The sequence below is a fragment of the Dryobates pubescens genome, chromosome Z (genome assembly GCF_014839835.1).
Source record: "Dryobates pubescens isolate bDryPub1 chromosome Z, bDryPub1.pri, whole genome shotgun sequence".
NCBI lineage: Eukaryota > Metazoa > Chordata > Aves > Piciformes > Picidae > Dryobates > Dryobates pubescens.
Window position 1 is genome coordinate 61,903,340 of NC_071657.1, and position 22,375 is coordinate 61,925,714.

The 22,375-nt window shown below is 41.4% G+C and overlaps 1 protein-coding gene across 1 annotated transcript in view; it reads right to left on the bottom strand.

Annotated features, from left to right (window-relative positions):
- Positions 1-5,640: 5,640 nt before the first annotated feature.
- MAST4 (microtubule associated serine/threonine kinase family member 4) overlaps positions 5,641-22,375 on the bottom strand; it is a 118,505-nt gene continuing 101,770 nt past the window's right edge. Inside the window, exons 18-26 of the mRNA XM_054179009.1 lie at positions 22,251-22,363; positions 20,282-20,409; positions 19,938-20,170; positions 18,561-18,761; positions 14,077-14,306; positions 12,598-12,720; positions 11,321-11,457; positions 10,819-11,000; positions 5,641-9,982 (exon numbers count right to left, since the gene is read on the bottom strand). Of these exons, the coding sequence (XP_054034984.1) occupies positions 6,108-9,982; positions 10,819-11,000; positions 11,321-11,457; positions 12,598-12,720; positions 14,077-14,306; positions 18,561-18,761; positions 19,938-20,170; positions 20,282-20,409; positions 22,251-22,363 (5,222 nt within the window). The 3' untranslated portion in view covers positions 5,641-6,107. The remainder of the gene's footprint in view (positions 9,983-10,818; positions 11,001-11,320; positions 11,458-12,597; positions 12,721-14,076; positions 14,307-18,560; positions 18,762-19,937; positions 20,171-20,281; positions 20,410-22,250; positions 22,364-22,375) is intronic.

The following is a 22,375-nucleotide window of genomic DNA, read 5'->3' on the forward strand; positions in this document are numbered from 1 at the left end:
GCGTCCAGTTCTGGAGCCCCTATTACAAGAGGGATATGGATGTGCTGGAATGTGTCCAGAGAAAGGCCACGAGGATGATCAGAGGGCTGGAGCACCTCTCCTATGAGGACAGACTGAGGGAGTTGGGGCTGTTCAGTCTGGAGAAGAGAAGGCTCCGAGGTGACCTCATTGTGGCCTTCCAGTACAAGAAGGCTGGGGAGGGACTTCTCAGGATATCAGGTAGTGATAGGACTAGGGGGAATGGAATGAAGCTGGAGGTGGGGAGAGTCAGGCTGGAGGTGAGGAAGAAGTTCTTCACCATGAGTGGTGAAGCCCTGGAATGGGTTGTCCAGGGAGGTGGTTGGGGCCCCATCCCTGGAGGTGTTTAAGCCCAGGCTGGATGAGGCTCTGGCCAGGCTGATCTAGTGTGGGGTGTCCCTGTCCATGGCAGGAGGGTTGAAACTACATGATCCTTGTGGTCCCTTCCAACCCTGACTGATACTATGATACTATGCCATTCAGTCCTAATTCAGATGTTTTCTGGTACACTGTTGTGCAATACTTAACTTATGCTAAAGCCAAAATCCCTAAAAAACTATGTTTAAATTAAACAATCAAATCAATGTCTAAAAAAAGAAACAAAAAGATGTTACATAAACCAAAGCATCCTTTAAAAAAATATAAATCTATTTACCACAACCCTCACTTATACTACATGGAGATCTCTTGAAATACTATAGCACACAGAAGAAAAAAAGAAAAAAAGATGGTTTGAACCAAAAGAAAAAAAGTTAACCAATGAAAACCTAGAATAATTTATTCTACTTAATCACTAGATACCTAAGTACCCATTATTCATTATACTTAGTATCAAAACTTTACTAAAACCATCAAAATAACAAAACATTAAAGTACTTTACAATCATAAATAACAGAACTTAGCACTGGCACTTTAAATCAGGACACAACTTTCGTAGACGAGTCTTCTCAGAAAGAAAAGGACAAGAGGTGACAGCAGCGATTCTGAGCTTAACTGATGTTTTTGAGCCTGCAACTTGAGATGGTTAGAGTAGATGCCCTTGTTTCTTTTCCACTCCTTATCACTGGATGTTGGTGTGTGAAGTTTACAGCACCACTTCTTAAAGCACACAAAAGTATCTGGCAATCAGTGTTTCTCATTTTCTTCTCTAAGGTAGGCATTGCTTTAATTTTTCCAATCTTACTTTCCTTCTTAGCATAGTCCCAAAACTCAGTTCTGATTTTATGCCAGATGCCTTGATCATACACTGTTCATTTATTGACAGAGAAGCGGTGCTCAGTGGCTGAGAAGAGCATCTGCTGAAAAGCAGAGGTACTGATAGATTTCGCGTGTTGCTTAAAGAGTTTCTGACAAGCTTCCAGGACAGTTATCTCCTCCCAAGTAATACTTTTTGCTTAAAATGTCCGTTCTGTCTGCAATTAAAATATGTTTGAGAACTTTCAGGAGATGCGGCAGCTGCTGCTGCTGGTCAGGCACCAGTGTCTGCGTCAGCATCTGCAGCTCCTTTTATGAAGATGTGAGTAATGACTCCCAGCACTGATTTCTCTTATGTGCTCACCAACAAGGAGGCTCCAACCCCCAAGGATTACTCCAACTGCTCACCTCTGCTTTGCAAGGCTGTGGATTCTCTTCTTTTTTCCAGAGGTGTCTCTAAGTTTTCTTTCTCTATCTTTTTATTTTTAATGTCCAAAGGTTCGTGCTTTTCGTGCCTCTTCTTTAGCTAAACTGGAGAGTGTCACCGGTGCTAGGCTTCACTTCTAGCATAAACAGTCAATAAATTAAGCTCACAGAGATTAAAGGCTACCACTTGTGACACTGATGAGCATAACCATCTCTGCAGTCCTGTTGAAGCAAAATTATTTGTTGTTGGTGCCAGTGGGAGTCACAATGTATAGTTGCTCAAGGTGTGTGTTCGGGGTCAAAATTTGTTGCAACATAGCGTTGTTGTCGGGGATCAGCATTTGTCGTTGTATAGGTGTTCAACTACCCTAAGCACAGCTTCCAGGACAAAACGTAACCAGGCAAAGACATTTATTACATTATACAACAAGATTATATAGTCTACGTGTCACATCTTGTTTTTATTTTCTACTGGCATGCATGTAATTAAGGCATACAATAGGCTAAAATAATAAAACTGTATTTTAACACATCCAACCAAATTCTGCCTAATTTCTCTCTTCAGTCACAAGATGTTTACATTCTTTTCTGAATCAAACACTAAACATAACCTTCCAAAGCTATCCAAAACCACCCTTCTCCTACATGACAGTATTTCCATCCCAGGTCAGTTGGTGTTTCTTCATACAATGGTGTGAGGATGACAGGCCATACCAGGTATAAAACAGTCAACCTTCCTTTCCCATCTGCTTCCTCAACATAAACCCCTTGGTCCACCCCTTTCCTCTGGCCCTGAAGACTGGAGGCTCACTATAGGCATGTAGGTTTCCAGGCAGAGCAGCTAGATACAGTCAATTCTCAGACTATTTTCTTAGTTGTTGGATCCTGCTCTCCTCAACTCATCATATGCCTATCAGTGCACTAATTTTGCAGACTATCAGAAAGGTTGGAGGTGATCTGCAACGTCCTCTCACCTGTTGGTTTCAAATAGCATACCAGGACAAGCAACACTGTAACACCACTCCACCTGGTTTTGTAGAGAGGAAAAAGAAAACAAGGCAATAGTAATATGTGACCAAAACTAATCCCCCTGCTGGGCAGCTACTGGAAAAGTAAAGATGCTTATATTTTAATAGGTGTCACTCATCTGCAAGAAGTGGAAAAAATGGAAAAATCAGGGAAGGAGCAATAGTCCTTCCTATTGCTCCTCCTGCCATTGTTAGCTACCAGTCATGACAAGAGGCTGCACCTCGAGTACTGTGTCCAGTTCTGGGCCCCTCAGTTTAGGAAGGAGGTTGACTTGCTGGAATGAGTCCAGAGAAGAGCAACAAAGTTGGTGAGTTTAGAACACAAGCCCTATGAGGAGAGGCTGAGGGAGCTGGGGTTGCTTAACCTGGAGAAGAGGAGACTCAGGGGCGACCTTATTGCTCTCCACAACTACCTGAAGGGAGGTTGTAGACAGACGGATGTTGGTCTCTTCTCCCAGGCAGCCAGTACCAGAACAAGAGGACACAGTCTCAGGCTGCGCCAGGGGAGGTTTAGGTTGGATGTTAGGAAAAAATTCTATAGAGAGAGAGTGATTGCCCATTGGAATGGGCTGCCTGGGGAGGTGGTGGAGTCGCCGTCATTGGAGGTTTTCAGGAGGAGACTTGATGGGGTGCTTGGTGCCATGGGTTAGTTGTATAGGTGGTGTTGGATTGGTTGATGGGTTGGACGCAATGATCTTGAAGGTCTCTTCCAACCTGGTTTATTCTATGTATATCATCATCACCTTGTGCCTACCCACTCAAGAGCAGAGCAGGGGTTCCAGCCACTACCTGAGGTGAGACAGTCAGCTACGCAGATCTCCGTCTCCAGACTAAACTGCATTTCCTCATGCAAAATCATTGGCCAGCATGTGCCTTAGCAGGTGCACTGAGCTGGCCCCCAAGAGGAAAAGAAAAAAAGAAAGCCAACACAAAAGAAACAGCTGCCTGTCTCAAAGCAGCAGAGAAACGGGCTTTTACAGGCATGAAAGCAGTTCAAAGAAAAAAGCTGACACAACAGTTTCATGCTGAATTTTTATTTCAATGTTACTCAACTGCATAAGTATAAATAATCATGTTCAATATACAACAATTATAACATCCATAAGGAGTTTCTTAGAGAAAATAAGACTGCAAACACTTTATTGCACAGACCCTAAGAAATTTTTTTCCCCTTTTCTTTTTTCTTTTAAGCTGAGGAATCTACAGCAGGAAGACTACAAAAGAACACATCAGGTCTACAACCACATAAAGACTGAACAAGTAGAACACAGGCAGCAGAATCTCTAACAGATCACTGCTAAGATTACACATAAGGTAAACACCAACAAACAGGAACTACATAAACACAAGCTTAAGCACTGTTACACTTCCAAAATGCAAAGAACTTATTTGCCAGAAGTGATAAGGAACTATACAAAATATACATCAGGTATACTGTAAACAAATAGCTATATGTGCTTTAAAGGAAACAAGAGGGCAGCTGAAAAAATGCAGAAGACTGTAAACTAGGAAATACCTCCCAGACAGAAATGTTACTTCGAAGTGCATTAGCGTTTATTTGTAGTAACAGCCAAGCACAGGTGAACTGTAAATGTTGAGACCATTTTATCTTTTGAACTGCTCAAAAATTATTATTTGCTGCTCACTAGCTCCTCTGTGAATGCAAAGGCAGAATGAATGTTGTAGTGCCACATGAAAAATTAGAAGGATTTGTTTGTAGCAGTATCTTTCCATGACAGGTTTGCTGTAATCCAACTCCACTAATTGGTGTACTACTAAAGTTCTCTCCAGAGGGAAATTAATTCTGCACACTGTTGGTTTTCATACAAACCTCCAAGTCAAGATTACACTGTGCTTCTATGAACCATTTCCTAGACTTTGAGACAGAAAGACAATCCATAAGCCCTGATGAAACAGGTAGGGGCCTAGCTCTAGTATGGGCACATGTAACAGAAATAAGCAAACCCAACATTTTAATGATCCTAATCATCAAAACCCTCCACATCTGGCAGGGTATTTTTGTAGTGCTTCTGTATGCTTCAAATTTTATCTTACATCCTTCAAAATTAACTAAATACCTCAATGCTAGAATAACCATCTGTATGTCCCCCGCACATAAAACTTAAATAAGGCTTAGCAAAAGTAAAAAAGACAATCACATTCTAGCACCAGATATCTCCAACAGCTTCCTTTGTTATAAAATGCTTCTTTCATAATTACAGTACTTTTTTTTTTTCATACAAATAAAAAGATTGATTTATGGAATGCATGGAGATACTCAATGCATTTAGAAATGAATGTAAAACCCAGAATTACTTGCTAAAAACAGCAAGTAAAGAGTACAATGTAAGGCCCCAGCGATGCATTAAAGGTATTGGATGTCCTGAACTTTTTTGATGATACTGAAACTACTTTTTTCCCCCCTTTTTTACCTTACTTGTGAAACAGAAAAAAGCTAAGAGTGGTAAGACACTAATTATGCAGATCTATGTGCCATGGTAATATATGTTCTCTAAATCTATTACAAAACAGGGATGAACATACCAGTAGTACTGCAAGTAATGTGCTTATACTTGTGCCTCACACTGTAAGGCCTTGGATTTAAAAAAGCTCAAGGAATTCAAGAGAGAACTGCAGCAAAAACTAAGCACATGGTGTGTGCTTCATAGTTTCAGCCTTGTCTGGTGAGGGTCACAGAATACGCTTCCAACAAACAAGTAAAGAACCACCATAAAACATGACTCTTTGCTGGAACACCTTGAAAACCAAGTGGTCCTCCCATAGCCTTAATGATACCTACTCTTGGAGACAGGCTTTATGCAGCAGGGAGATGCAGTTGGGTCTAGTGTTAGATCCGCTGAAGGAGTCAATCAGGAACAGTATGAAAAAACTGGATCAAAAATAGATGTAAAAACCCACAATAAATCACCATAGTTATTCTGTACTACAATAATTTTTTTTTTTTTTTTCAATCCCTACATAGAATTTGTAGTAAGCAAAATTGTGGCCTGTTTTGGTTTTCCAGTCAGACCAATACTTGGGCATATTCATGCCAGGTCTGAGGTTTTGTAATTGTTTCAGATTCGAGTATGGCAAGTAAGTGGCAAAGCAACTATCTTAAAAAAGGGGAGAGTAAACAATGCAATCAGCAGCAAAGTATATATGCTACATTCAAACCCCAAACAGAGTATTTACAGAGGAAGTATTTTCTTCAACAGCTGTCAGCTGTAAAGGTATTTTTGTACAAATACTATATGTTAACAGTTTTACCGGTTACAATTGGGAAGGCATTTTGAAAGAAAAAAAAAAAAGTCCTATCTACATATCCCCTCTATTCTCTTTAGTGACAAGAAAGATTTGCTGCACAAAGACACGACACAGTGCTGGTTTTAAAGGCAGTCCAATGCTAGTCTGGAACTCACACCTGCCAGGTCTTACAGTTAACAGGACTTTTTGTGAGGACTGCTCCGTGAAGCTTCCTTTCCTTGCCGTTGCCGAGTTGAATCTTTGTCATCAGAAAGTGCGTTAGGGCGGTCAGGTGTGGTTGCTGGCCTAGATAAATCCTTACTTACATTCTGTTTTCTTGAAGCAGACTGTTGAGCCTGAACGGCATCTTTTCCCTTTACTTCCACAGTGTTAACAAAAACTGACTTGTCTTGATTTCCAAGTTTCCCTCTAAGGCTTGAAGCAGGGTGGCAGGCTTCTACTGCAACAGCAGTGCTGTGCAAGGCCACCAGTGAAACACTTTTACTCATTTCTGCCTTACTGCTCCCTGCAGAATTGCTGCTTTTCTTATTTAGTTCCTTACAGGTTGCAGGAAGCTCAGATGAGCCTGCTTTAACTTTTGCTGAAGAAGCATCACTCTTCGCTGAAGACGAAACAGGTACTTCTTGTCTACATTCAGAGAAATTGGCTGAACAAGTCAGTGGCTTTGTGGGGGTTGCAGCCACTCGGCAAGAGCCCTGCCTGCTGGCAGCTGACAAATGTTTTATTGCAACCTGCTTGTTTGCCTCCTCTGGCTGTTTTTGATTAATTTGTCCTTTCCCTTTTGAGTCTTGGGAGCTTTTGCTACTTGCAATTGCTTTTTCTGCTCCCTTTCCTCTGGCATTGCAGTTTGCAAGGCAAAGGGTAGGCTCTACTTTCCTACTGTCAAGCTGAACATAAAGTGCGTCAGTGCATATTTTTCCTTCAGGTCTTTTGTCTGCAGAGACCATCTCGTTACTAGGATTCTTGTCTGTCTCTCTGCTCAGCAAGAGACAGTCTTTCACAGTGGAAAACTTTGGAGCTGTGATTTGTTTTTCACTGAGGTGAAGTTGCTTTTGATCAGCAGAGTCCTCCAAACCTGATGGTTCTTGCCTCTGCATCTGCTTAGAACTTTCTGGGCCTGCTGGTGCCAGGACAACAGCAGAGAATTTGGATTTGGTGTCAGGAGCAATGCTGCTCATTTGGAGGGTGGCTACTGAACCCTGCTCTAAACTCACAGGCCTTTTGGACTGCACATGTTCATTGCTCTTTTTTCTCAAAGAGTCTGAAACAGAAGAAGGGGGATCCAGCACTTTTTTATTGGCATGCTTCCCATCTTTCCAAGAGCTAGGAGACACCTGAATAGTAGTTTCTTTTTCTTTTGCAGTTGCAGTGCAATTTTTTTGTGACAATATCTGTTTATCCATGTACTTAGACTTTGAGGAACTTGTATCAGAGGCTGGCCTGTGTTTATTACTGTTGCTTTCTACATAAGTAGCAGCAGGTTTCACATGTTCTTGAACTTCCACATGAACATCTACAGCCTGGTTTCTGTTTGGAGTGTCTCCCACAGCAGGGGAGTCTGAAGCATTAAGCTGCTGCTGAGGAACTTGGCTGAACTGCTCTTGGCCAGTACTTTGAAGCCTTATGTCAACAACCTGTTTCTGATCTTTATTTCCTATATCTTTGGGATTGCCCTTCCGCACAGTGGAAACCAATGCTGACTTCTCATTTTTAGGATCACAGTCTCTTGATGGTTGCACGGGTTGTCTAGGTGGAAGCGCTTCACTCTTTGATTCTGTGGTAACTTTCTTAGACTCACTGAGAACATTGTTCTTGGTTATGTCTCTTTCCACAGAACTACCAGCAACACTGCTGCTGTCTTTGCCTAGTTGTTTCACTGATTCTCTGCCATCCTTAGGTTGTGCTTTGGGGCCAGCTGCCTGCATTTTTCCTTGCATCTGAGGGGGAATAGCAAAATCAGCACATTTTTTTTCATTGCTTTTGGAGCAACTTGTTATCAAGATATCTGTGGCAGATACCTTCAGAGATGACTCCCTGATCACCTCCACCTTTGCAGGGATAGGCTCGCAACTTCTCTGGGTTACTGGCTGTTTGGCAGGCAACTCCTTTTGTATTTGCTTCTCTTTCTCTAAAGCTTTTTCAGGACTGCTTTGGATAGCAGAAAGTTTGGAATATGTTTGACTGGTTTTAACACACTGACACTGAATAACACAAGACTTCATATCCATTGAATTGACCTTCTGTTTTGAAGGAGAAGTGTCTTTCCTCTGACCATCTTTGATAACAGAAACACTGCCTTTAGTAGCTGGACTAGAAATCTTTTTCTCTGTCACTACTTCTGCAGCCACAGAGATGACTGCTGGACTTGGAGAACTCTTGCTTGTTTGCAGAACCTGAGTCTCTGATACATCGACTTTGCCAGATTTTGAATAGCTTAAAAACTGTTCTTTTGGACAGGATGGTTCTGCCTTCCCTCCACCCCCTTGTGGTACTGGGAGTTTAGGAGATCCCCCATCACTGCTGGTGCTCTGTCCTTCCGGCAGCACACACAGAGAAAGTTCAGTCTTTGGAATCTGTGGCCCAGAAAGTAATGCAATGTCTAGTGTGCCTTCTATTGGCTTTAAACAGGATCTCCCATCAAGTTTATATTCTGAGGGGCTTTTTCTGACAGAAGCCTCAGTGGAAATCAGGGCTGATTTTTCCACACTCATGTCCGTTCGGCTATTCAAGGTCTTGAGAGGAACAAAAGAAACTGAGTTAACCTGAGCAGCATGTGCACTGCCAATTAATGTTCTACCATCAGCAACTGCAGAGGAGTCCTGCTGTACATTTAAGGGTCTTCCTGTATTAAGCTGAAGACATTCATGAACATTTGATGTCAGTTTGGGTTTTAGCACTGGACAGACACTGTCATCTTTTTCTTCAATGGACATTTTCTTCCTAAGATAATCAATATTTGCAAGCTTACCATCTAATCTTTCAAACTTGGCAAACTCTTTTGCTGATACATTTTTATCAGTGTTTTCTCCCTTTCCATTTGGCATCCTGTCAGAGGACTGAGGTAACATATCTTGCAGTGTACATGGAGGGGAAATTCTTTTGAAGTCATAAGAAATGTGACTGAGTTCATTAGGAGGAAGCCCATGACACCCCATCTGTGCATCTAAAGCAACACCATCACTTGATCTCAAGTTTGCATTCTTTTGAATGGTATCTTTGAGTATGCCAGCTGACTGGGCCTCCAAAGCAACAGATTTTATTTCAGACTGATTTAATCTTTCTAATACCTTCTGGAATGCTGTTTTATCTCTTTCTTCCAGTCTTAAGGTATCAGGATTTTCTGGTTCACTGCTAGGTTCATACATAGCAGCACTTGTTTTCTCAGCAAACTCTTGCTTTTTCATAACTATCTTGACCTTCAACTTCTCTCTGTCTAGCTCATCAATGGATTCTTGCCTACCTAATTTTCGGGAGATGGGTCGTTTCAAGCAGCCCTGCTCTGCAGGCCTGACTCGTGTGAGTGATGGCACATCACATACCTTCTCCTCCAAGCTCTGAAGAATTTGCTCCCTTTGAGGTAATTCTCTATTCACTTCCTCCTGGGTCACTTCCAGACTGTGTTTTCGTGAACATAAGTGTTTCTTATCACTGCCATAAGAGGGTGCAAGTTTCTCTTCAGACTGGACTCTCTTTAGCAGTGGAGATCTTGGAGGCTCAGCACTCTTTGGCCTAACAATATGCCTTACAATAGTTGGAGGGGAGTGCATTTTGCTAGGAAAAGATTGAGCAATTTTTGTATTTCCAATTGAATATCCGAGCAATGGTGATGGAGATCGCTGAGGAGATGTTGGCTGGGGTGTTGGAGAAGGTGTCCGTGCAAGAGGAGAGAGAGGAATGCTGCCAGCTGATTTGCGCCTTCCTGATCTGTATCTCTGCCCACCAAGCTTTGGACCCAAGCCATGGAGAGTGCTGGGTCTTATGTGTCCTGAACCAGCTGGAGAATTGGGAGCACTTGAACTAGGGGAGCTACTCTGGGAAGAGTTAGTACCTGGGGGAAAAAAAATAAATAATTAATGTTCAATTGATTTTTCTGATCCTTGTCCAAATGCTCAGTGAGACACAGAACTTCTACCAGTCCAAAAGGTTTGTGGGTCATCTGCTGCCACAATGTTCAAAAATTTGAAAGGTTCTGAATGAGGGCTGCAAACCACCCCCCTCTCTGCAATTACATTGCTATTTCTCCCTTTCTCACTCTGTTCCTTCATCCCTTTTTTGTTATCACTTCCTTCTATTTAAAGAGAACAGCTAATGCTTTCTGCCACTTCAAATCAGTGACTGAGACCTTTCAAATAATTTACCTTTTCCAAGGGACTGTACAATAACTGCCAGTTTTAGTACATACAGAAATAGTGACAGAAGTAAAAGAGGAAAAAGGAGAAGGCTTTCAGGGGCCAGAAGGATGAACCTTTCAGAACTTAACTAACCTTTTCAGCAATAAACCTGCATTCCTGAGTGCCCATGATAGTTCCATTATGTAGCAACTTTTTCCTCAGTTTTGTTCTTTCATCGATCACCCTCTCCTAGAGTGAGATTGTACCTTCTACTACAAATGTGGATTGTTTTTTATTCAACTTACAGGTCTTGGACTTAAAGTCTGTGACAAGCCTAGCAGACAGTTCCCCCTTCTAGGTGTTTCTCTAGAATGAAAACACATTTGATTTTTAGTACTCTTTTTCCTTTTCCAGACAGAAACCAGCTGTTCAATGACTACGTTTGTCAGAGCACAGCATAGCTGTTAGTGTAGTTTCACAGATCTGAGGGGCTCACAAGAAGCAGAATACACTTCAAGTCCTTTTCCTCTGCCCTCCACATCTTCACACTCACCAGATGGAAAATCAGGAGTAGAGCGATAGCTTGGGGTAGGTGATCGAGGAGACAGGCTGTGGGTTGGAGACCCAGGCAAGCTCTCCCCTGATGAAAGTGACCGGTTCAGGCAAGAGAAACTTCTGCTGGTGTGAAGAAGAGGAGAGGGTTGCTTGGCCAGCTTTTTAAAGAGAGATCGTCTCCTAGTGTGAGAAGAGCAAAGGATTAATTGGATGTTAAGATGCACAGAAGACATGATCGTCACTAGATGACATTGCTTCCCCCTCCCATTACCCTCAGAAAAGCAAATACTAGATCTAAATACTACACAAAAGCAAGCCATGCTGCAGAGTGTGAAATTTAGACAATCCACTCATTTTCTAGTAAGTGGGAGAAATATTACATCGGAAAAAGATGTAGAAAACAAGACAGAGAATTCTACTAACTTCATATTTTAAATTAATTGCTAGGTATACACACACATAAGGAAATCTGTCTGCCATGAAACAAACAGATTACTCACCTCTCTAAACTCTCTTTCTTCTTTGTTTTCTTACTGCGCCTGACCATTCGGCTCCTGTAGCTGTTTCGCCTGGCAGGGCCTGTCTTGATCGAAGTGTTCTCAAAAGGGGTTGTTGTTACTGAGACTTTGTTACCACTCTGAAAAAATGGAGGAGGAACCTTAAGGTGTGAGTAATACAAAGCAACTTTGCCTTACATTGAAGCTATTGACAAATGCAAACGCAGCAATGCAGAACTCCAGCACCAGAGTAAGAGCTGGCAGTGTAAGCAGCCCTACGCAGACACTGCCAGATCTGGAAAATTCCCATACGCTGCCACATTTCCTAAGCTACCTCCTCTCCAGCTTTGGGACAAAGAATTTGTAGCTGGACAGAAGGAGAGCAAGGTTTGACTAAGACTGCAACTGTTGAGATGGAAGATTCTACAGAAACATTGTGATTTCCCATCAAGTATAGCTGTCGCTGAGCACTGACAACTTCCTTTGACAGGCAAAGCTCTTCATGTAAATTTATTATTAACAATTTATAACCTAAGCCAATATAGGGCTGTCTAAAATAATTCAGACCTATGCCAGACTGTGCTAAAAGGATTACATGAAAACTGCAATATGAGTAGCTACAGAAAAAACAAATCACTACTGTTTGTTAAAAAAAGCTGTTGTTTTTTTCCTTTCTTTTTAAGGAAAACATGTAATTTTCTATAGAATTGACCTCAGAAAACTCCAGAACAGAAAAATGTGATAGAAATCCAACTGCAGGACCAGAACTTTGTTAAGCAAAGCAGCTCTCTGGGACGTGCCTGGCTACATACAGGACAAACTGCTTTTTGGTCCTTAAGATTATAAAAGGCAAGTTCCTATATGGTAGACAAGAATAGATTTCATATTGTTTCCACTTTTCCCTGCTGATTTAATCCTAAAAGGAGAAAACAAGATGTAGCATTATCACCAAAAGCCTGAATTACCTTATGAAGGTAGGGAAATCTGAGAAAGAGCTTGAAAATATTAATTTTTTTCAGAGACAGAGACTTCTGTTTGTGTCAGTGCCTCAAATGTACTTTGGCTACCTCAGCAACGGTGCGAGTTTATTGCATTGACACCAAGAGCACAGCAGGATACATGAAGCCATTGACCTTTCTCCAGATCTGTGCAATAGCATCTTAGAGTTTGTACTTGAGCAATGACAAAATCTAGTAACTAATCTCTGAAGAGAACAAACAACCTCTTAATCCTTGGTAAAAAGAGAAAGCGCTTTTATATCCCAGTTGCCCAAAATGTACCTTTAACAACAACTCAATGACTTCTGTATGAACAAGACCATGCACTGGCTCTCCGTTGATATGAGTAATCAGGTCTCCAGCTTTTAAACCTGCTTGATAAGCAGCACCTCCTTCTTCCACATTCTGGAAATCAGAGGATACATACAATGTGAATTCCTGTTTAACTTTCGTACTTTACCATAGAGTTCAGGATTGTTCTAATTTGGTTCGAGCTCACCAGGCTGCCTATTAGAGGGAATGGTGTAGCACAAAGGTGATGAAGTACCAAACCAAACTGATTTGCAGGTTATTTTGAAGATGGATTAAATAATTCATTATATTTTAAAATGAGCCTTCGAAACCTTGTCATGCAATGACTACTGAAGCCTACAGTCCTTACATAGCTAAGCCCAAACAACAAACCTACAGAATTTTGGGAAAAGAGAAAACAAAAATATTACACTTCTACTGCACTGTACCATTTTCCTCCCTCCATTTCACTGATCCAATGCTACACCAGTGGCAAGAAATAATTTGTTTTACTTATTCCATTATCAATTAAATGTACTTGATTCTCCAGACTCAATGTTGATGATGGATTAATAGGTCTGAGAAATAAACATGAATGAGAAATAAGTAATACACAACTGCATCAGTAGCACTGCCACTGCAAAACCTACAAATGCGTATTGAAAACAAAGTGCTGTACAAAACTTCAAAGTTTTTGATATATTTGTAATAAAATGTGCAAAATTATTTTAAGGTAATTGATATATTTTAGTTTATACACACATACACAATCTTCATGCATGTATAATAAATTATACATAATTTGTTATGAACTTCAATTATAAAACAGATGTAAATACATACAGATTTACATAATTATTTTAAAATTAAGAAGTTTGATAACCAATGGAATGCAAGAAGTGCTGTCTTTTCCTTTAGCCTGCCTTGCTGAAACTAGTACTGACCAAGGGATGAAAAATTCATTATTTATCTAAACAGGCCAGACCTTTTCCTGTGACAAATTCCTCAGAAGTTATTAGCAATTCCAAATGAGTTGTGCATTTCTACACAAAAAACCCCACTGTTTACAATCAACTCACTTCTGCCTAGTAAAATACTGCTGTCTACCATGAATCAGCTACATGTATATTTCAACAATTTCTGTTTAAAAGCTCCTATTTTTCAGGCCCTGCCCTCAATCAAAGGAAGGCTGCACCAACTTTTGGTTTGCTAAACTACTCTGAACTTAGACATGGCTGTTCACAATTGCCAAGCGTGCCAAAAACAAATGACCCATGCAGAGTGGCACATTGCATGTGAATGCCACTTCTGCCAAAGGTGGCTTGTGCTGTCCCTAGAGCCAACCAACACTGCTCTTGTGAACAGGAATGAATTTCATTTAAAGAAAATTGTCTGTCATGACATCATGATTTACACACAAAAATACTACAGGTACTGTGGCTGTAAATAACCAAAACCCTTTTATCTTACCCAAACAATATGGTCCACAGTGTAGATATCGCTGTCGCCCACATAAACCCTGATGGCTCGGATGGTGAAGCCATACTTTTTTCCTGAACTGTGAATTACTATTGGTTGGTGAGGACTTGCAGCAGTGATTGATGAGTCACGGCTGGGAGATGAATCTCGGGAGGATGATGGATCAGATGATAGGGAATGGGGAGACATAGGACTTCCCAAAGGAGAAACACCAAACACATCTGGAAGAAAAATAATCTGCCTATTAGAGTACATTCTGAACACATACAAACACAGATACAGAACACGGATCTGTTTGATTTTATGAACACCTTTGTGTAGCCTGGAGAAGAGAAGGATCAGGGGTGACCTCATTGCCCTCTACAACTACCTGAAAGGTGGTTGTAGACAGGAAGGGGTTGGTCTCTTCTCCCAGGCAACCAGCACCAGAACAAGGGGACACAGTCTCCAGCTGCGCCAGGGGAGGTTTAGACTCGAAGTGAGGAGAAAGTTCTTCACTGAGCGAGTCATTCGTCATTGGAATGTGCTGCCCAGGGAGGTGGTGGAGTCACCATCCCTGGAGGTCTTCAAGAGGATATTGGACGTGGCACTTGGTGCCGTGGTCTAGTTGTGAGGTCTACCGAGACAGGTTGGACTCGATGATCCTTGGGGTCTCTTCCAACCTTAGTTATACTGTGAAATACTGTGAAATATGTAACTGTCTTTGCATAAGCACTCTCTTCTCTTCAATCAGTGGCCATCTCAGTGATCTTAGAACTAAATTTATCAGAACTAAATTTATTTCCTAGTAGTATAAACTGTATTTTTAAATGCAAAGGTTATCTTTTTAGATGTAGATTGATTTCTCCTTTTTGACAGGAAATACACTCATTGCTCACTTTAAAAGAATGATTTTCACTCCTCTTCCCAATACTTACAAAAAAAATAAATAAATAAATTCAGACTTTGGCCTTAGATGTTATTGTGATTACTATCCTCAAAATCATCCAGCAGTGCTAAACAAAGCACTAGGTGTTTTTAGCTTTCAGTTACATATAGATGCAGATAAAGACTACTGCAGTTAAACTACAGTACCTAGTTGTTACCTAGGACAGTTAACGCTTGTACCAAGCCTCCATTTCTACATCCTGCTACTCATGCAAGAATTTATTGCAACACCAATTGCTGCTTCGTTTGCTTCATTGTTTTGAAAGCACTATGTTCTCATACTTGTGCAAAAGCAAACACAACTGCAGCAGCACAAAACACACTTTGGAGATTGTAAAAGAGTGACAGCTCTGCAAAGTAATGCAGGCCAGAGAGATACTAGGTTTGGTGTCCTTGCCCAGCCATGTCATGCAAGCGTGAATATGCTTTGACAGCAGAGGTGCTGCTCCCTGGATGTGAGTCACCAGAGGCTCCCAGAGATTGGTATCACTGGGCTAATGCTGAAATCCCATAGAACAGCCTAACTCCAAAGGGACTGTCACTGTTACCTGCTGGCTCTGACATATGCCCAGATTTCCCAGACTGCTGCATGTGGGACATGTCCTGTGACTCTCAGCTACATGACTTTAGGTTAGGAACACTGGCCATCTGCTGCTGTAGTTTAAGGATACGCATGGATAAAGTAGCATTGTTTGACAGTATTATGTACAGCTAAAGTAAGATTTTGCTTGCTATAAATATAATGACAACATTTTTTAATGTAGGCAAAGTTTGGATTTTACAGAAATCATGCCAAGATGAAACCACAAGAAAACTGTAGTTTACTAAGCACAGATACTCAGCCTGTATCATCTCTGCACTCAGTGATTCTTACTCAACATCTATGAAAGAGCTACCAGAATACAAACTGATGAATAATAACTCTTGAGTGTTACACGGTTGCGCAATTATCTGTGTATATATATTGCTCCTGTGATAGCTAATCTCAATAATTTGCATGCACTACAGGCCAGCAAAAAACCACAACCATGGTGCTGTTATAGGGGTACATGAGAATCACATGACATTTGGGAGAGAAATACTGGTTAGAAGAAGGTGGCTAAACAAGGAATAAGCCCGGAGTGTTTGCAAGGCACTTGCAGTTTCAGTGACAATACTGAAGGTCATTGTCCCTTCTCATGTAGTTTGTGAGAGAGATGGTTCATGTTTGGAGAGCATTACAGAAATGCTTCTCATTGTCACATACTTGTCCTCATTCAAGGAGGGGCAAAATACACTTCTTTAACTAAGGATCAATGTTTTCCTCTTGACATGTCGTGATCAGCAGCTGTGGTGTTTGATTGGTTGATGGGTTGGACGCGGGATCTTGAAGGTCTCTTCCAACCTGGTTTATTCTATGTATTCTAATGACAGGTATTGCATAGGAACCCTATACTGTTCTTTGAACTGTAAAGAAGGTAGAAAGCACCAATTAAATCAGAAACTCCTGCAGTAATAGGGATCATACAGGTCTTTCTCCTCTTCAAGGACTCCAAAACACAGTAGCACAATGTTTTCTCACCAACCCTCCTCACCAAGGAGGGCACAGGACACTTTCTTTCAACCCAAAGACAGGTAAACAATAAAGTGGTTTGGGTTGGAAGGAACCATAAAGATCACCTAGTTCTAACCCCTCCGCCATGGGCAGGAATAGCTCCACTAGATCAGGTTCCACAAAGCCCCATCCAAACTGACCTTGAACTCTTTCAGGGAGGGGGCATCCATAACTTCCCTGGGCAAGCTGCTCTAGTGCCTCATCATCCTGACAGCAAATAATTTCTTCCTAATGTCTAATCTAAATCTACCCTCTTTCATCTTGAAACCATTCCCCCTTGTTCCTATCACTACATTCCCTTGCAAAGTCCCTCCCCTTCTTTCCTGTCAGTCCTGGAGGGACACTATAAGATGTGCCTAGACCCTTCTCTTTGAACTGAAGAACCCCAGTTCTCTCAGTCTGACCTCACAGTGGACATACTTCAGCTTCCTCTTCAAGCCCTCCTCTGGACTCACTCAAGCAGCTCCACATCTTTTTTTTATTACTCTGGGGGCTCCATACTCCCTCTAGGGTGACATCAGAGCAGGGCATAGAATAACCTCCCTTGTCCCCCTGGCCACACTTCTGATGCAACCCAGGATACAAGTGGCTTTCCGTGCTGTAAGTGCACGCTGCTCGCTCATACCGAGTCTTTCATCCACCAAACCCCAAGTCCTTCTTTGCAGGGCTAATCTCAATCTCATCATCCCACCTGTATTTGCACTCGGGACTGTACCGTGTTCAATACTTGGACTTGGCATTGTTAAATCTCAAGGTCAAGGTCCTCTGGATGGCATCTGTTCCCTCCAGCACATTTACCACACTGCTTGGAGCTGTTGGCAAACTTGCTGAGGGTGCACTGAATCCCACCACCTATACTGCTGACAAAGATGTTAAAGAGCATCACTCCCACTACTGATCCCTAAGGAACACCACTTGTCACTGGTCTCCACATCGATATCAAGCTGTTGACCACAACTTTCTGAGTGTGTCCATCCAGCCAGTTCCTTATCCATCAAGTGCTCCACCCACTTCCAAAAGAGAAGTCTAAAAAGGACAGACAGAACCAACTCTTCAACACTCCACAATTCTCCACTAGCTTCAGGACTCAAAGCAACATGCTGAAGTTACTATCAAAACCACCTCTGAACATATCAAACAAGCTCAGGGTTATTTTATCAGACACACAAAAATACTATACCTAGGGTTTAAAAGCAGCATATGTCCAGCATGCAATCCCATCTATGGAAAAAAATCCCTCAAAGTTTACAGTATTTAGAATTTGATGCTGAAACATTAAAAAGTAAAGCCACATCTGAGAACACTCACTGGTTATATTTCCATTCAAATTTACATAGAATACATAGAATAAACCAGGTTGGAAGAGACCTTCAAGATCATCGCGTCCAACCCATCAACCAATCCAACACCACCCAAACAACTAACCCATGGCACCAAGCATCCCATCAAGTCTCCTCCTGAACACCTTTGGGAACTCCATTTAAGTCAATGTAGAACAAACTGCAGCCTGCATGCTATTTTCTACTTTTGTGATACTTCTCAAAGTAGCTGTCTCTGGTTTATTACATTTCCTTATGGGAGATGGGAGAGAACTAGTCAAGCTTAATGAGATGCTGTAACAAACAGCTCTTCCTGGAGCTGTACATAGTGAGCTACTTGAAAATGAAGTTTCATCCCTACTGTAGGATGGGCCAAGGACTGATGCCTGCATACAGTTAAACACGAAGTAGTCACCACTAAAATACATTTTCATTTGTCACAGAAGGTCCCTCAGCTGTAATGTGACCACTGTAACTCACTGACAAGACTGCACCATCTGTTAACACATGTGAACAAGAGAAATAGAAAGTGTGACAAAGAATCCACTCTGGACTTTTCCAAGTCTTGCACTTACATCAAGAAACATCAAGCATGCATAAATCATAACATTTCAAACAAAAAGACTTATCTCTACCTCCTGGGATCATGAGAGACAAAGCACTTGCAGAAAGGGACTTTGTGACTTTTCCAGAGATCTTCTTTTTCTCTGTGCTTTCTAATCGCTGACGAGCCATTTGTGATGCAACTTCACTGGGTGGCTTTGAGGAGTTATCTGTGCCATCCATAGTCTCACTTCTCCCATTTACTTGGTCTAAGTGTTCCGAAAAACTGCCAACTGTGCAAAGAAGGAATAAACACATTGAGGGTCGGGGAGGGGAAATGGTACACTTGTGATACAAGACTTCATCTTTCAGTTAGCAAGTTCATAGAACAACAGGAAAATATGAACAATTCTTCCAGACAGCAGTAATTCCTAGTATTCCTTTACGTTCACTGACAATCCTGTTGATAATGGACCACAGAAAACTGAAATAACTCTTGTGTAATTACAAATGGTAGAAGAGGATCAGACACTTTGAGTTATCAGTGTTATTACTGTATTCATGCCAACACCATAACATGGGCTAGAGATAGTATGCAAGACTTGGGCTGCAGCACAACCAAGCCTTTGAAAAATGAGAAGGGAATGGAAATGGTCATACAGCTGGATGACCTTGAGGAAATTAATTTTCTCAGAAATGGGGAGGAAGAAGGGGGAGTAAAAAGCAGATAATAAGATAAATAAGGGGTATGCAAACAGAAAGGGGTATCTTCAGAAACCTCAGTGAGGTACAAAAGGTAAATGTGTAGAGAACCTGCATGTGCACACTGCTGATACAGGCTTAGATATTGTAGTAGGCATCAGGTATTCCTACAGTTATACAAAACTGTGCTCTGAAAGCACAAAATATGTGAGAAACCAGGGCCCTGGGTGTCAGTGAAATGCATGTAAATAATTGACTTGGGAGAGGGACACAAACTGCGTAGGGAATGGTCTACAACACTCCCTACCCGACTCCTAATGAAAAACATCACTTCTGCAAGTCAAAGACAACCCTGGCAATTCTGAAAAGACATTAAGATGTCTTAATTAAAAACACGTAATGGTGCAGCTCAGACTGTTAGACGAAGATATAAAAACAGTGCTTTACAAGCTCAGGGGATCTAAGATGCCTTTTCTTCACAGAAGAATCCTGCAAAGGCTCTACGGTGAAAACATTATTTTATTCACTTGTTTGGCAGCCTTTCAGCACCAGCAGGACCATACCAAAGGATGGCCTTTCCAAAAATGTTGAAAACTTTCCCATACACACTTTCATGAGATTTTTAATAGCTTGATCCGGGGCCCAAACCAGACCCTTCTTGGGACAGCTTTTCTGAAATCCAGGATGTCTAAATCCATAAATGACATTGAAAAGATGATTCATAACTGTCTCTCATGTCATTAGTCAAGAGGCCCACTGCAAATTACCTGACAACGTGGAACTGCTGATTGTACTTGCTGGAGTGGTTACTTCAGGCTCATCTTGCACTATTTCCTCGCTCACAAACATAGGCTTTTCCTGTTCTTCCCGGGGTTCTACTAAGCTTATAGAATCATCCTGTTCTCCTTCTGCTGATATGGCCAACTTAGGAAGCAAACCTGAACGGCACCGCTGCCTGCTACATTCAGTGTCAGAGGAGATGGATGTAGATACTTGTGGTCTGCATTAACAGAAAAAAAAAAAAGCAAACTCTCATGCAGTCATTGAGATAAGAAGGCCTGCTACCTGCCAAGCAGGACATGTGCCACTTCCAGCACCTCTTTTTACTTACATTTCAGAAAATTCTGAACTCCAGCTTAAAGATTCCATAGAAGGTAATGTCACACTTTTTGTTTTGTCTCCTGCATCTTCCTTTTCTTCACCCTGTGTCTGATTGACTCGATCTATGCTACTAAAAACCTATTACAAACAAAAAATACCAGAAACACATGAAACCCCAAAGCATCACTGACATATTTGATATAAAAAGATAAGCAGAAAATCAGATTTCAGCCTTGGGGTCTTTAGGTCACAGAATTAATGCACATCTTGCATTAATTCAAAATTATAAAGCCAATTAAGGTACAAAAGCTGTAACTATATCTACTCTGAAGAAAGTAGAAAAACTAATCTGCATTTACTTTGAAGTTGAGAATAATTATTTGCCTAAAGGATTTAGGAAGAAAAAAATCCGATCATAGGAAGTTTATTGTTTGCTTATCTGACAAAAAGCACACAGAAATTGTCAGCTGTATATTCTACAGTCTGAAAGGCACAGAGAGAGATGCAATGACGCAACATGAACAAACACAACTATTACTGTGCTACAGAGCTTTCAAAAGGATAGAAGTTCATGGAGTCATGGAATGAGTTAGGAAGGAACCTCTGCAGTTCTATGGTTTGTCCAATGCCTCTGCATACCAGGGTCACCCATAGCTGGCTACTCAAGACCATGTCCATGTAGACCTCCAAGGAGAAAATTCCCAACCTCTCTGGACAGCCTGTGCCACTGCTCAATCACTCTCACAGTAAAAGAAGTGGGGTTTTGTCCCCAGACTGAACTTTGTGTTTCATTTGGTGCCTACTGCCTCTTGTCCAGTATGTAAATTGGAAACAATACCACCAAGTCACAATAAGGATTTTACACAGAGCGTGGATAACTGCATTTACAGTTCCTATCTCTGCTCTTCCATGCTATCACAGATACAATATATACTCAGTCCTGCAGAACTATCATAAAAGCCACCAGCTCCTTAAAGCATGACCCAGAATACATAGAATACATAGAATAAACCAGGTTGGAAGAGACCTTCAAGATCATCGCGTCCAACCCATCAACCAATCCAACACTGCCCAAACAACTAACCCACGGCACCAAGCACCCCGTCAAGTCTTCTCCTGAAAACCTCCAGTGATGGCGACTCCACCACCTCCCCAGGCAGCCCATTCCAATGGGCAATCACTCTTTCTGTATAGAACTTTTTTCTAACATCCAGCCTGAACCTCCCCTGGCGCAGCCTGAGACTGTGTCCTCTTGTTCTGGTACTGCTTGCCTGGGAGAAGAGCCCAACATCCGTCTGTCTACAACCTCCCTTCAAGACACAGACACAGAGTTTTCAAATACCTTTAAACTGTTCCTAAATGAGGCAAAACAAAATTTTCAGATAGAAGTATTTTGAAAATCACTGCTGGATGCTACATTAAGACTAAACCCATGCTCATTCAGCATTCCACTTCCATTATTTCCTGATGATTCATACTCCGTAGTATTTCCTCAGTATTCCACTCTGCTTCTACTGGCTTCCCTTGTCCAGCAGTAGTTAGTTCTCAACTACTAAAATACAGTACATTCTGGACAGTCAATTTTACCTTCAATTCACAGCATTCAAATCACTCCCCGCAAATCCCCGTCTCTTCTTGACCAAGTCAAATGCTACACACTGCTTTGCTTTCACCCTTCAGTCTAATGTCATTTCATTAATAACTACTATAGGTTAGTACTGTAATCTTTGCCATGTCATCATCTCAAAGATACCCACGACATGTCTGGAGCAATGTGCAAACTACATACAACAAAACTAATGTAAGAGTACAGTTCCCTAAACCTTCTTTTATGCTATTATGAATTCTCTACAGAAAACACCAATCTGTTTATATAACCTTCTTAAGGATTCAAGAAAAAAAGTTTTCTACAGAATGGCAGTAATTTTATTCTTGCTCAATTTCAGCTGACATTTCTTCTAACAGAAATTCTTACTTACTTTGGAAAATCTATGTGAGCATGAGGAAAACTGTCTTATCTCCAAATTAAAATCTTCATCATTGGTATCATCTTCTTCCTCAGTTTCCATATGGTGGTATTTCTCAGAACGAGCTACAAATGAGG